General features: G+C 41.3%; 1 protein-coding gene across 5 annotated transcripts in view; it reads right to left on the bottom strand.

Annotated features, from left to right (window-relative positions):
• Window positions 1-14,591, bottom strand: part of kiaa1549lb (KIAA1549-like b) — a 190,709-nt gene that overhangs the window by 98,024 nt on the left and 78,094 nt on the right. For 4 of the 5 annotated variants that reach the window (XM_061880658.1, XM_061880643.1, XM_061880676.1 and 1 more), the window contains 3 exons: window positions 12,991-13,341; window positions 458-910; window positions 271-386 (listed from right to left, as the gene is read on the bottom strand). In XM_061880658.1, the coding sequence (XP_061736642.1) occupies window positions 271-386; window positions 458-910; window positions 12,991-13,341 (920 nt within the window). The remainder of the gene's footprint in view (window positions 1-270; window positions 387-457; window positions 911-12,990; window positions 13,342-14,591) is intronic. The other variant, XM_061880650.1, reaches the window with a different exon arrangement.

The following is a 14,591-nucleotide window of genomic DNA, read 5'->3' as shown; positions in this document are numbered from 1 at the left end:
TTTGCAGCTCCAGAGGGATTTTTTTTTGTTGTATTTTTGGTCCAAAAAGGCTCTTTCAACATTTTGGGTTGTTTTGGCAAATGTGAACCCTTTTGTATAAGTTAGGAATAGAAGAGTTGGCTTACACTATTTTTACCCCACTGAACTTTACTGTATGGTAAAGCAACATGTTTGCGGTTCGATTTGAATAGGCATGCAAGTGTACCCAAGTGCATAAGAAAGTGTCCTTCATTTGAACACATTTTAATAGTTAAATAGAGCAGATTTTACCTGTGCTTGGGCTGAACTATCATTTAAAGCTTTCCGCAGGCCTTGACTAAGTCCCCTGCGCAGATTCTGCCTCTGGATGCTGTCCAGCCTGTTCCTTCTCACGTAGATCGATACAACTAGAAGATACAGAACTCTCAATATAGAACAGAGAAAATAACACTGACACATCTACATGGTTGATATTTACCTGTTCTCACCCACATTCTCTCAGTTATGTTGCACTGCTGAGGTGGAGCCTCAGTTGTGGTGGTGAAAGGGGAAATAAAGACCGTCGTGGTCCCTCTCGGAGGGCTCGTTCTAAGGACGGGTGGTGGGAAAAGACGCCTGCTAGTTGGAGCCCTCATGGTTGTGGTGGTGGCTGTTTTCCTGGTGGTCACGGTGGTCGACTGTGAAGGCGTTGAACTATGGGGTTTACTCGTAGTGGTGCTTGAAGCCACAGTGATGGTGGTGGTGGTGAGCTTCAGGGAAGCTGTTGTGGTGTCCTGCTGAGCAGTCAGTGGCGATACCTGAGATGTCCTCTCAGTGGGCCCAGGAAGAGGAATCATTGCGACCGATTGGGAAAGGGTGAGTCTGGACTCTTCGTGGACAGCATGCTCAGACACTCCAGATGTTGCAGCTGTTAACTTAACCATCTCTGCTGCTGTAAGAAAACCAACATTATTGTCACTTCCTGCGATGTATCAGGCATTCAAGGTGTGCTGTGGATAAGGCAAGGCTTCTTTGAGGTGACAGCTTTGACGATTTGTATAGGGTGCAAAAGGAATTTAAACTCTTCACAATGGATGAAAAGAACCGGAAGTTGATCAGTCAATTATAACATATGCACGTGCACAGTTGTCAATTTCCTAATTTTGGGGGCGCCATCTGCTTCTGTGAGTTCCGATTAGCACTTGGCCAATAAAAGCCAGAACTTCTTGTCATTCAAAGGGATATCTCTTTTCAAAAAATGGGTACTGCCCCACTTTATATGTGCTGCCATGGCTTGTGTGTGCCAAAGCTGAAAATAGCTCCTAATATCTCTCTGCACAAAGTATGTTGCCCATCAGCGACCGGAGTTTCCACTACTAGTGCACATGCTGCTTTTTGAAATTGACTCACAAACTACCAAAGCAAACATTACGGCCTGGTTCAGTTTGGTTCTGTTGTACAGGGTTCCAAAGTATCCCAACCAAACTGTTACACTTTCCACTCCACTTGTTTTTTGGGTGCAAATTGCAGGGGTGCACTTCAATACGCTTGTTGATGGTGTAAATACACTAATTCACCCTTTTTGTTGCCATCCTTCCTTCATCCTCTTCCTCTTCCTTTTTATTGCAATAGAATTTATTGGCAGGAAAGAAACCATGTTATATTAGTCCTGTCAAACGATTGCTTTTTTCCAATCAGATTGATTATGATTCATTATGATTACATATCATTTTTAATCTACTTTATTTGTTTTTCATTTTGCATGAGCAAAGACATTCAATGAAGAAAGGAATGTATATGTATTTACATTTCGGTTTATTAACTTAAACATAATTTTCATATTAATAAAAAAAAAAGGGTTTCTCTAAACAAACATGTATCCACGTTAAAGTGGACATGTAACTTATTTTGTGTTACTAATGTGCTATGTTAAAGGGAAATGTTATTTTTGGGGGGGGAATTTTGCCCATCATCCACAATCCTAATGTAAGACAAAAACACATGTATTTCCCTTTTCAGTGCATTCTAAATAATGAAAAACTGCAAGTATGAAGAGGCAAACAATAATTGGGAGTCAGCTATTCTGCCTATAACGCCCTCATACATAAAAAAAAAAAAAAAAAAACGATCTATTTACATGCTGTGACCTGCATTTTAACGAAGCTATAGATACATTGGCATTGTGGAAACTAACACAGAGAAACTACATTTCTGCCTTCATGAATTATAGCCTTTCTCACACTGTTCCTCTGGCCACTGCATGTAGCTAGCTTAGGGCTGGGCGGTATGGCCTTTTAATAATATCTCAATATTTTTGGGTCATGTCACGATACACGATATGTATCACAATATTTTGCCTTAGCCTTGAATAAACACTCAATGCATATAATCACACCAGTATGATGATTATATGTGTCTACATTAAAACATTCTTGTTCATACTGCATAAAAGGAAATCACAACTAAGTCAATTTACCAAAACTGTATTTATTAAACAGTTATTAAGCAGTGGCATAAACAGTCATGTCATTTCCAAAACAGAAAGTGCAAGATTGTCAGAGACATTTTAAAACAAGCAATTAGTGCACTTTTGTGCATGATGTCACTAGGATATCAAATCAAAACAACACTAAAGTGCACTTTTTGTACAGAACGCAACTACAATAGTTTAAAACAAATAAAGTGCACTTTTGTGCATGATGTCACACAAGATATTTCAGAAACTGCTAAATAAAAATTAGCTGCATAATAGGAAATCAAATAGTATATGTCCTTTGTTCTGTGGTAGGTTACTGTGGACGTTATGTCCTTCTGTTGTTGTTGTTTTTTTACCATGGTGATGATGTGGAAATTGTTACTTCGGCATTTTGTTGATGTGGCACTGAACTGAGACGTTGACATGCAGTTTCAAGCACTCTTCATTCTCTAGCGGGTGACTTTTCAAAAAATGCTACAAATTATCAGTGCCCCAACTTTTTGTAGCAACGCTTTCGCTGCATATTTGTTCAACAACTTCCCGCTTGAAGCCAAACCACCGCCAGACGATGGACCCGTGCTGTTTTTTCATGGGAATTAAATCTTCCTCCGTTTATTATCAGATTTGCTCCTTCTTTTTTTCGTGTTACCAATCGCACCACACCGTTAGCATCACAGCTAATGTTACCCATGTTGCTACCTGTCTGCTCGGGGAGGGTGTGTGACGTTGCACATGTAATGTACGTAAGACGGTGCGCTTGTTTAAGTCTTTGTGAGAAGGAGAGACAAGAAAGAGGGAGAAACACATGCAGTGTAATGCCCGCAGCTAAAAGCAACTATGTGAGAACGTATACTCGAATATCACAATACAGTCATTTTATATATCGCACAGAGACAAACCCGCGATAAATCGAGAATATCGATATATCCCCAAGCCCTAAGTCAGCTACTAGCTAGCTTAAATTGCCAATTACTTTGGTCGACGCCTGACATGAATGAAGGAGAAGAAGGAGCTTGATATGTTTCTGTATTGCTTTTGAACAAGTAAATATTAATATCAGGTTATAAATCATACATCTCACATATATAGTAGAAAGTTGTGGCACCAAGTCGAGAAGTAGGTCAACTTTGAAAATCCATACACTACCAACTTGATACTATATGGCTCCCAACAAATGAAATGCAACATAAGACCATCAGAACATCTCTTGAAAGCATTTTTTATCTGAGGAGTGAGAATTATTTTGATTCCGTCAGTTTAAAGAGAGCAAAAGTGCTGAAAGATACAACCGTCCCATCAGTCCGCATCACAGTGGGAGCTAGCATTATAAGTCACGGTTGTATGCTCTTATTTGAAACATTAAGCAAAAGTGCAACATGATAACGCTCCAAGGCTCTCACAACGCCTGTCACTAGTGGTAGTAAAAACAGAAAGTGCTCTCTTCGCTGTTGTTGTTGATGGATTAAGATTGTGTTGCAATTGAATCGATGCGCCCAGGAAAGAAGTTACTGTAACGCTTAAAATAAACAAAATACTGTAAATATCTTAAATTAGCATGAATATGCTTGTCACTGTATTTCATCCTTACAGCATGCATATAATACAAAACTGTGTTAGAGGCTTTTGAATGTTGTTTGGAGTGCAAGGGAAGACAAATGTACACAAAAAAGAGTGAAAGGAACAGATCACGTCCTCATTACTTGCATTGATAGCTGCCTCTTACTAGCAGTTTTTCATTGTTTAAGACGCACAGAATAGGGAAACACATGTTTTTGTCTCACATAAAGATTGTGGATGATAGGCAACATTTCTAAAAAGTGCAGTTTTCTTTATAAGGGGTCATATAAGGACTTTTCTGCATTTAAAACACGTACTTCCATCCATCCATTTCCTACCGCTTATTCCCTTTTGGTGGCGCGGGTGGCGCTGGCGCCTATCTCAGCTACAATCGGGCGGAAGGCGGGGTACACCCTAGACAAGTCGCCACCTCATCGCAGGGCTAAAACACGTACTTGTAGTATACATAACATCTAATGGTGGTTCTTTTGTCAAAATTTAGCATACCGTATTTGCCGCCGGGTATATATTATCCGCATGCCTCGTTTTACCGCCGGATCAAACCCGTTTTGCAAAATAATTATCGCATGCTTAGAATTACTGCCGGGTTAAAGTTAAAGTTAAAGTACCAATGATTGTCACCCCCCATACCCCCCCCTCCCCCTCCGTGCGTCCGTTGAGGTGGGCGGGGTTGAGGGCGCGGGGGTGTATAATATAGCTTGGACAGTCATGGATGCAAGGGATTCTGGGTAATTGTTATGTTTATAACGTGTTACTGTGAGGATGTTCTCCCGAAATGTGTTTGTCATTCTTGTTTGGTGTGGGTTCACAGTGTGGCGCATATTAGTAAGATTGTTAAAGTTGTATATATCACAACCTTCAGTGTAACCTGTATCACCCAGTATGCCTTGCAATCTCGTACGAGTGACGATAGAAGCAGAGAAATGCATGCTTCCGACCGGCACGCAGATAGCATAGCATAGCATAGCATAGCATAGCATGGCATAAAGGCGGGCACGATGACATGTTGTAGAGGACGTTAAAAGTAAATCCATTAAAAGTAAATCCATCACAACACGCCCCTAATATTTTAGTCCTAGTGAAAATCAGGGAATGTTGACCCCGGGTGATGTCTGGGAGAGGAACCGAAATCCGAAATCCCCCCGTAACAATCGGGGGGTCTGCGATTATGCGGCTGAGCCACATCAGAGTGGCCAAAGAGCCGCATGCGGCTGGGGAGCCGCGGGTTGCCGACCCCTGCTTTAATTCTACAAATAGGAGATCGTTTCTGTTAAGGGTTTAATTATTATTATCTATCCATCCATTTTCTATTTCATATGTGTCGTTTGGAAAGGTAAAATGTGTTTCTTTAAGTTGTTTAACCGTTGCTATGGCTTCGGTTGTTATGGTTTTCGGTTGCTATGGTTGCGGGCCGTTTCGTTTCCGCCAGCACGTAAAACAAAGTGTTAAAAGAGCTTTGGCATTAACAAGCTATGTGGCGTCGGTAATAATACACGGTAGATAGTTCATAATGGCTGCTGTTCATAGAAATAACCACAGTAAGCTTCCTATTTCAGTGTGTAATAAGTGACAGTTTATAAGTTGCACTCGTTAAAGTTTAGGACGTTTGGGCATTCACGTTACCAGTAGATGGGACGGGTGTGCTAACCGCAGCTCGCACGTGTGTTTGTTAGCTGCACAGTGTCTTCACGAATGGCAGGGTTAGTCACGTATTAGTTATGTTTGTTGAAGAGACCCTCTTTCCTGTGACTGTTTACTATTTGGAGAGCGAGTGTGGAACATTATAAAGAGTTTAGTTGTGTGCTATCGTGGCTACATTGCTGCGAGGGAATTGGACAGCGCGAGGTTGGAGTGTTAATTGCACGTGCTCAGGGACTAGTCGACAGAGAGGTGACCCAGGAAGAGGCTGGTTCTACTCTCGCTCCAGACTGGACTTGTGAGGCAGCTGACGGAAGATCTGCCGATTCAGATGGTATTAGACACATTTACTAGGATAATTCTGGAAAATCCATTATCTGCTTATTGTGTTACTAATGTTTTACTGAGAATATATAGTACCTGAAAATCGGAGGGGTGTGGCCACGGGTGTGGTGACCGCCAGTGTCTTTGAGGGAAGCCACGCAGCTGCAGGAGGACGTAAGCTCCGCTCATAACTACGGTAAGAGCCGACTTATTATCACAATTTTCTCACCAAAACCTGCGGGTTGACATGTGGTCGGGAACCATGTTCACTTCTAGCATTTTAAACAAGGAAACACCAGCTGTGTTTGTGTTGCTAAAGGCAACTGCAATACACCGCTTTCCACATCCATCTTTCTTCTTTGACTTCTCCATTATTAATTGAACAAATTGCAAAAGATTCAGCAACACAGATGTCCAGAAAACTGTGTAATCATGCGATTAAAGCAGACTACTTATAGCTTGGATCGGGCTGGAAAAAAATGTCCGCTACGACCGGTGACGTCAAACGCACGCGTCATCATTCCGCGACGTTTTCAACAGGACACTTCGCAGGAAATTAAATATTGTAATTTAGTAAACTAAAAAAGCCGTTTTGGCATGTGTTGCAATGTTAATATTTCATCATTGATGTATAAACTATCAGACTGCGTAGTCGGTAGCAGTGGGTTTCAGTAGGCCTTTAAAGTTCCAATAATTGTCACACACACACTAGGTGTGGTGAAATGTGTCCTCTGCATTTGACCCATCCCCTTGATCACCACCTGGGAAGTAAGGGGAGCAGTGGGCAGCAGCAGTGCCACGCCAGGGAATCATTTATGGTGATTAAACCCCCAATTCCAACCCTTGATGTTGAGTGCCAAGCAGGGAGGCAATGGGTCCTATTTTTATAGGCTTATGTATGACTCGGCCGGGATTTGAACTCACAACATACCGTATGTACGAGGTAGTCTGCCCCACAACAAAGGGATATCGAAAAAGCAAAAGCTTAGTCACTACCGCGTTGGACTACAATGGCATAATTTAAACCATTATCATGTATGGAGTTATCTGCTGATGTCACCAATGGAAAGAAACATTACATATTGGGCAAATTCCAAGCGGACCCTCTGGAGGAAGTATGAAGGATGGCAAAATTGTTTTATGAATATCTCCGCCATGCCTAAATGGTTTGATTTCAAACTTTCGGGACTTATGCAGATCCTAAATACACAATAGTATGTACCAACAAGTAAGAAAGGTCTGTTTTGCATAATAGATCCCCTTTAAGCTAGGTTGATGGGCAACACTAAATTGGCTCTAGTGTGTAAATGCGAGTGTGAATGTTCTCTGTCTATCTGTGTTGGCCCTGCGATGAGGTGGCGACTTGTCCAGGGTGTACCCCGCCTTCCGCCCGATTGTAGCTGGGATAGGCGCCAGCGCCCCCCGCAACCCCAAAAGGGAATAAGCGGTAGAAAATGGATGGATGGATGGATCCCCTTTAAGCTGGAAGTGCTTCTGTGAAAAGAAACACAGAATTTCCTGTAGGCACCGTGCATGTTTTTGTAAAGGTCACATTGCAATCTGATAGAAGAGACGGTTATTTGAGGAATAACACAGTTGTGTTATTATGTCTCATATACTCTACTGCACGTTTATGACTTTATTACGCAGCCAGTGGAATTATTCTGAAGCCTTGGTGGACTCAGCCTTAGCTTTGTGACGCAGCTAAGCCAGAGATAACATACTCTTTGAGCAGCGACCCTACCGTCTCTCCTAGTCCGTCATTTAAAGTGATGGCAAAGTCAACCGTGACCCCCTGCCACCAGTAAATCACCTGGGTTAGATGTCCTCTGAGGACACAAGAGGCAGCTGCTGCCTGCACACACTGATTTTTAGTGTCGGTCAGGGAAACATGTGATGCTTATCTTTGTTAGCAGCTGAACTTCTCCTGTGCCCTTGATGTTAAAACTTGATAGGAAAGAGTCAAATTTTGTGTAGCTGTCACCTGACTTGTGCATTAGTTTCAAGATTACTGCTACATTGTAACTGATTACAAAAATGCCATCTGTCGACTCATCCCTTGGGCTTTATCGAATGATGAATCAATTAGGTGTACTTTCACTTAATTGCTCTTTTTACAGCCGGTGAAGATAGTGGCAGTGAGACAGCTGTGATTTGTATTGTCTTTATGAAGGCTGGTGCTTGGACATTCATTGCAGTTAGGGATGTAAGGATATGAAAATGTCATATCACAGTAATAGTGACATGGTTATTATTATTACTGTATTGGTAAATGTGCTCAAAAGGTACTAATGCATGCATGGAAATATCTTAACCAAGTTTTATTGAAAATAACACAGACTGTAGGTTCAATGCACACAATTGAATGACTGAGTTGCTCAGACAGCAATGTGTCTATACAAGTCTAGATCGGGATATGTCGTTGCTTATGGTATGATCCTTTTACATCGGAATTTCGAAGTCTGAGCTGGGAATGACGTCACAGTCGAGCTATAACCGTTCTAGTAGCGAGGTCGGAAATCAATATGGCCCCATCCAAAAAAGATATTAATGTCTTTGCCTTATCTGAATATGAACAACTCCTGAAGAAATATGCACTCCTTCTGCAACCTTCAAAGACAGTGGATGAAGAGAAAGCAAAAATATGCCATTTCTTGTTGTGTAGTCCACGTATACCACTTTAAAAAAGGCAATATAGGCCATATTTAGTCTGACAAAAACTGGTCAGAGACGCTAGTAACAGATGTCACAGAAAATTATGTTGTTTACACCCGAAGTAGTCATCTTTAAAAGCCAATTTGGAATTGGCAAGGACTTTCCAACTTTCTGAGCAAGAAATTTGAACTCGGGGGGCGTTCCAGTTGAAATTCCTGAACTCAGAAATTCTAACATCGCAGTACAAATGTAAAGGCTGGAATAAACTTTCGTACTATGTAGTTAGCGTAAGCAACGCCGTCTTGCTCCTCCCTTTACTGACTCTCCCACAGATCATTGTCGCTTCAGACGCCCTTGTTTACTACAAGTTTAAAACCCCTATTTCAGAAAGATAGTTAACAACAGTTGTTACTGCACCTTAGAGTTTTGAAAGAGAATAGGGAGTTACACGCCAGCCCCCGCGGAAGAGTTATAAGCGACCCAAGACTACCGCCAGAAGGGATGCAAGCTACATGATGCAAGTCATTATTCTAACCTTAACGCACCTTTTAATAGGAAAAATAAATGTATTTTGTATTCATGTTAGCATTTAAGCCAGCAAGCTCTAGTTTGCTTCTTCAGTAAATAAGCAGTGTCACCGGTCCGTGATATTATCAAAGTGCAGTGATCAAATACAATTTTTTGATCATTTTTATAAATAACGGAAACACTAACCGTCAAAAGTTTTACCACTGTTTATTATACCATTTATCGTTACATCCTTAAATGCAAAATTGGTTGCCAGCAGGCACAATACATTAAAACAACATTAAAAACTTGTTGAAATAAGTCCTGACATTGAGCAACTCAAACCTAACGTTGGAACAGCATGCTTTTTGAGGGAGGAAGTAAACTTGAAGAGCTCCGCCCCTGACACTACAGTTTTGACCAAAAAACTAATTTAAAATGACTGATTGTGATCCCGTCAACAACACAGCTTGCTAAGATATTCGACTTCAACTCTGCCCAGCGGGAGGCACAGATTCGGTAAAATAAGCAAACCGAAAGTGCCGAAAAGCTGGGGGCTAACTAGTTAAATGCTAGCGCAAAGCCGTTGCATAGCAACCCTAAGCTAAACCATAAAAACAAAGTGTCACGCCCATAAGATCAGGTTTTGTTTTGGTCATGTTTGGTTTTGTTTTTTGGACAGTCGGTTGCTATGTTTGCACTTCCTTGTTTGTTTTATCACCATAGCAACTCATGTCATGCCCGTGTCCTCAGCCCTCACACCTGTTGTTAATTATCACAGCTATTATTTAAGCCACAGTTACCAGGTAGTCGGCCTGGCAACGTTCCGCATTCCACAACCCCTTCATGCCAGGCCATGCGGTTTCCCTCATGCTCATGTCACAGTAAGTTTTTGGTTTTCTTTATGCCACAGTGCAAGTGTTTTGTTTCATGTTTAAAGTTTATAGCCTTTGTGCTAGTCTTTTGTTTTGTGGTCAAGTTTGTTCTCCGCCCTCGTGCGTGCCTTTTGTTTGCTTCCTTGGTTTGTAGTTTGTTAGTATAATACATACAAATGTACTCACTTTCATGTCTGGCTCGTGCCAATTTTCCTTTGCGTTGGGAAAACAAACTATCACATAGTCCAAGTCCTGACACAAAGGAGTTGGACATATTTTAAAAGCTTCTGACCCCACAAGTGATCTACAAGAAAGGCTGACACAGCACTGGCCGGTACAAAATGCGTGAGAAAAAAAAACACAAAAAAAAACACCAAAGAGCTGACAACACCAATGGCTTCACTTCTCCGCTGAGCTACCATGACCACAACAAGATAACACTGATTTGAAAATTTTCAGAGAGGAGATGGCTGCATTGAGACAACATCCCAATGTCAGACAACAAGACGTCACCAATACTGGGGAACATCGTTTTGGAAAACTTCAAAGGGAAAATGGATCAGTTTACACAACAGTTTTTGATATTTGTTTAATTACTATGGTTTATTATTTATTTATTACTTATTTATTCACTGTTCTGTTACAGTGAACAAGAAAATGGGATCAAATTGCTATTGAATGAAAAGGGGTAGGATTAAATAAGCTCAGCTTCTTCCTACTTGTTTTCGGACGTGCTGTATTGAAACAACTGGAAATATGTGATGCATTACATTGTCTCGTATGCATGTTCCAAATAAACTGAACTGAAATGAACTGAACTGAACTGAACCGAATGTTTAATCAATGTCAGTGACATGCAGTGAGGTTTGAGGTTGGGAAGGCACTGACCCACAAGTCAGATTTACAAACATGACAGTATGGTGCAATAGCATTGACTCAAAATCACAAAAACACACAGTATGCCATTCATCTATTCATTTTCTACAGCTTGTCCCTTTTTGGGGTAGCGGGGGGTGCTGGAGCCTATCTCAGCTGCATTCGGGCGGAAGGCGGGGTACACCTTGACAAGTCGCCTCCTCATCGCAGGGCCAACACAGATAGACAGACAACATTCACTCCCACATTCTCACATTCACACTCCAGGGCCAATTTAGCCAATTTTGCCAATCAACTTATCCCCAGGTGCATGTTTTGGTGGGAGGTGGGAGGTGGGAGGAAGCCGGAGTTCCCAGAGGGAACCCACGCAGTCACAGGGATAACATGCTAACACCGCACAGAAAGATCCCGAGCCCGGGATTGAACTCAGGACTACTCAGGACCTTCGTATTGTGAGGCACATGCACTAACCCCTGTTTCACCGACACACACAGTATAATGCTAAAATAAAACATTTCAAAAAACTTACCACACAATTAAAACAGCAACTGCATGGCATACAACTTTTTAACTTGGGGGCCACTTTGGGTTAAAACAATTTGGCCATGGGCCGGGCTTTATATATATATATATATATATATATATATTCAAACCCAATTTCCATGTGAGTTGGGAAATTGTGTTTGATGTAAATATAAACGGAATAGAATGATTTGCAAGTCATTCTATTCCGTTTATATTTACATCTAACACAATTTCCCAACTCACATGGAAACGGGGTTTGAATATATATATATATATATATATATATATATATATATATATATATATATATATATATATATATATATATATGCATATGCAGCCTATCTCAGCTGCATTCGGGCCGAAGACGTGATACACCCTGAACAAGTCGCCAGCTCAGTATATCCTATTAGGGACCAAACAAGGTCACTCATTGAGAATAAAAGGCAAGGAAAGCAATAAAGATGTGTTTTGTAGTACAGCCACAAAGCCATTCTTTTCCACTATACCAATCCTTTTGAAATGAACATGTTATTTTCTGTCCTCAGACCATACACATTTGAATCAAATCTTGTAGCTCTGGCGTTGCTCTCCCAGCATTAATGACTTCTTGCTTTGATTGAAAGTCCAGTCTTGAAAAATTCCTTATTTTAGAAATCAAATCCTCCTTTTTTAGGGCGAAAAAGCATCACATTTGTCACGATCCGTGGTCCGGATTATGTTCAGTTTAATTATGTTTTGTTAGTTTTGGACTTCTTTAGTTCCTGGTTGCACTTCCTTGTTTGTTTTGTCACTATGGTTACTTCTGATTTTCACCTGCCTCTGTTTTTTGGGAAACACCTGTGTCCAATCAAGAGACAATATTAAAGCCTGCCCTTTTTGATCACTCGTCCTGGGTTCCTTGTTTAGGGTAAGCAACAGTTACGTATTCCTGTTTTAGACTCTGTGCTAAGTGTAAGCCTTAGCTTCCGGTCCATTCGGCACGCTGTTCTTTTGTTTTTTTCTGTCTGTTTAGTACAGTGTATTATTTATTAAATCAAATCCTACCTTTACGTTTTCGTCCAGAGTATCCTTGTCTGCATTGGAGGAACGATCCCGCATAAAGATGCGACCCCCACGTGACAACAATTTGCAGGAAGCGTAGCAGTTGTTTGTTGTCTTTTTCTTATACTTCTTAAGGGTTAACAGGTGTTGGCAGTTTTTGAAATTTGATATATCGCCCCTTACTGTGAGGTAGAGGTACTTGCTGCCTCATGGCCTGCCTTTTCCTGATGGCAACAAGCATGCGCCCCCTTGCACACACACGCTCAATACACTTTATGTGTAGCCGTGGAGGCACCACCTGTGTCTTCCTCACTTATTGTCTGCAGGAAACATGTAATTACCGTGATTTTGCCCATGGAAATTATCAAAATATACAGTAACCACACCAAATTCACATAGAAAGCATAGACCAGAATAAAAATATTAAAACGTATTTTATTTTATTATTTCGTTTTTTGAACATCTCATGGTTAAGCCAACAGACACATCACAGACACATCACAGAGGAAGTTGTTATTGAAAAAAAAAACTTACATGAGCTCCCCTGTTGGGTCTTATTGCCCCCCAGAGAGGACGATGAAGATGCCGTCTCTGAGCCTCGGCTGGAACTGTGCGAAGGCCATTGGGTGGTGTTGTCACTGGAGAGAGGCGTGGAGGTTTGGTTGTGAGCAAGGCTCTCTGGGTGTTTGACAGTTCCCGCCATGACGGTTAAGACAGACGAAAAGGCAGGCTGGCCCAATAGACCGTCTCCCTCAGAAGCTGAGCCACCATCTGAATAAAGGACCGCTGAAGTAACACGCTGTGTTGATGACTGGTCAGTCGATGGATGAGCAGGCGCAGCCAGGTCGCGTGAGAGGGAGCCGGAGGCATCATAGTTGTTTTTTCCTGTCAATGCAGCAAACATAATCACATTTAATGTAAAAAATCTTATTCATTCAATGAACAATTTCGGATAGAAAGCTGGGAAATTTGCACCTATTTCCAATGTTCTTACATCGTCATGCATCCAACTATTTGATTGTGTGATTTAATGTAAATATGAATAGAAGGTTCTCCAGATTAAATGGGTACATTAAAAATGAGATTTTATTTTTAACCAAATTATTAACACAGGAACACAAACAGAAGTACCAAAAAATTGGTACCGTTGAATACCGTTCCCGATTCCCAGGTACCGGTAATTGGGACTATATTGATTTAAATGTGAAATGTACCCATCCTGGTCCTGGTGTTACTGTACCTTTGATCAAATACAACAATTGTACTCATCTTAAGTCAGACCTGCTTAGGCTTGGTCAAGCACTAAAATACCATTGTGAGTCACATGACAGCAATTATCATGAAGCAGCATTAGATTGGCCAGTGTGGTATCGCATCTTTATCAACTTTACTGGCAGTGTCTGCTTTTTATAATACAACTTTAACATTTGACAACCAAATAATAAAACAAGGTGACTCGGTAAAAAATCTCCTTGAGTCACACATTAAAAGCGTTACTAAAACGGCCTTCTTTCATCTCCGTAATATCGCTAAAATTCGCTCCATTTTGTCCACTAAAGACGCTGAGATCATTATCCATGCGTTTGTTACGTCTCGTCTCGATTACTGTAACGTATTGTTTTCGGGTCTCCCCATGACTAGCATTAAAAGATTACAGTTGGTACAAAATGTGGCTGCTAGATTTTTGACAACAACAAGAAAGTTTGATCACATTACGCCTGTACTGGCTCACCTGCACTGGCTCCCTGTGCACTTAAGATGTGACTTTAAGGTTTCACTACTTAAATATAAAATACTACACGGTCTAGCTCCATCCTATCTTGCCGATTGTATTGTACCATATGTCCGGACAAGAAATCTGCGTTCAAAAGACTCCGGCTTATTAGTGATTCCTAAAGCCCAAAAAAAGTCTGTGGGCTATAGAGCGTTTTCCGTTCGGGCTCCAGTACTCTGGAATGCCCTCCAGTAACAGTTCGAGATGCTACCTCAGTAGAAGCATTTAAGTCTCACCTTAAAACTCATCTGTATACTCTAGCCTTTAAATAGACCTCCTTTTTAGACCAGTTGATCTGCCGCTTCTTTTTTTTTTTCTCCTATGTCCCCCCCCCTCCCTTGTGGAGGGGGCCCGGTCCGAT

The sequence above is a fragment of the Nerophis ophidion genome, linkage group LG02, assembly GCF_033978795.1.
Source record: "Nerophis ophidion isolate RoL-2023_Sa linkage group LG02, RoL_Noph_v1.0, whole genome shotgun sequence".
NCBI lineage: Eukaryota > Metazoa > Chordata > Actinopteri > Syngnathiformes > Syngnathidae > Nerophis > Nerophis ophidion.
This window is presented reverse-complemented; position numbering and strand designations above follow the sequence as displayed.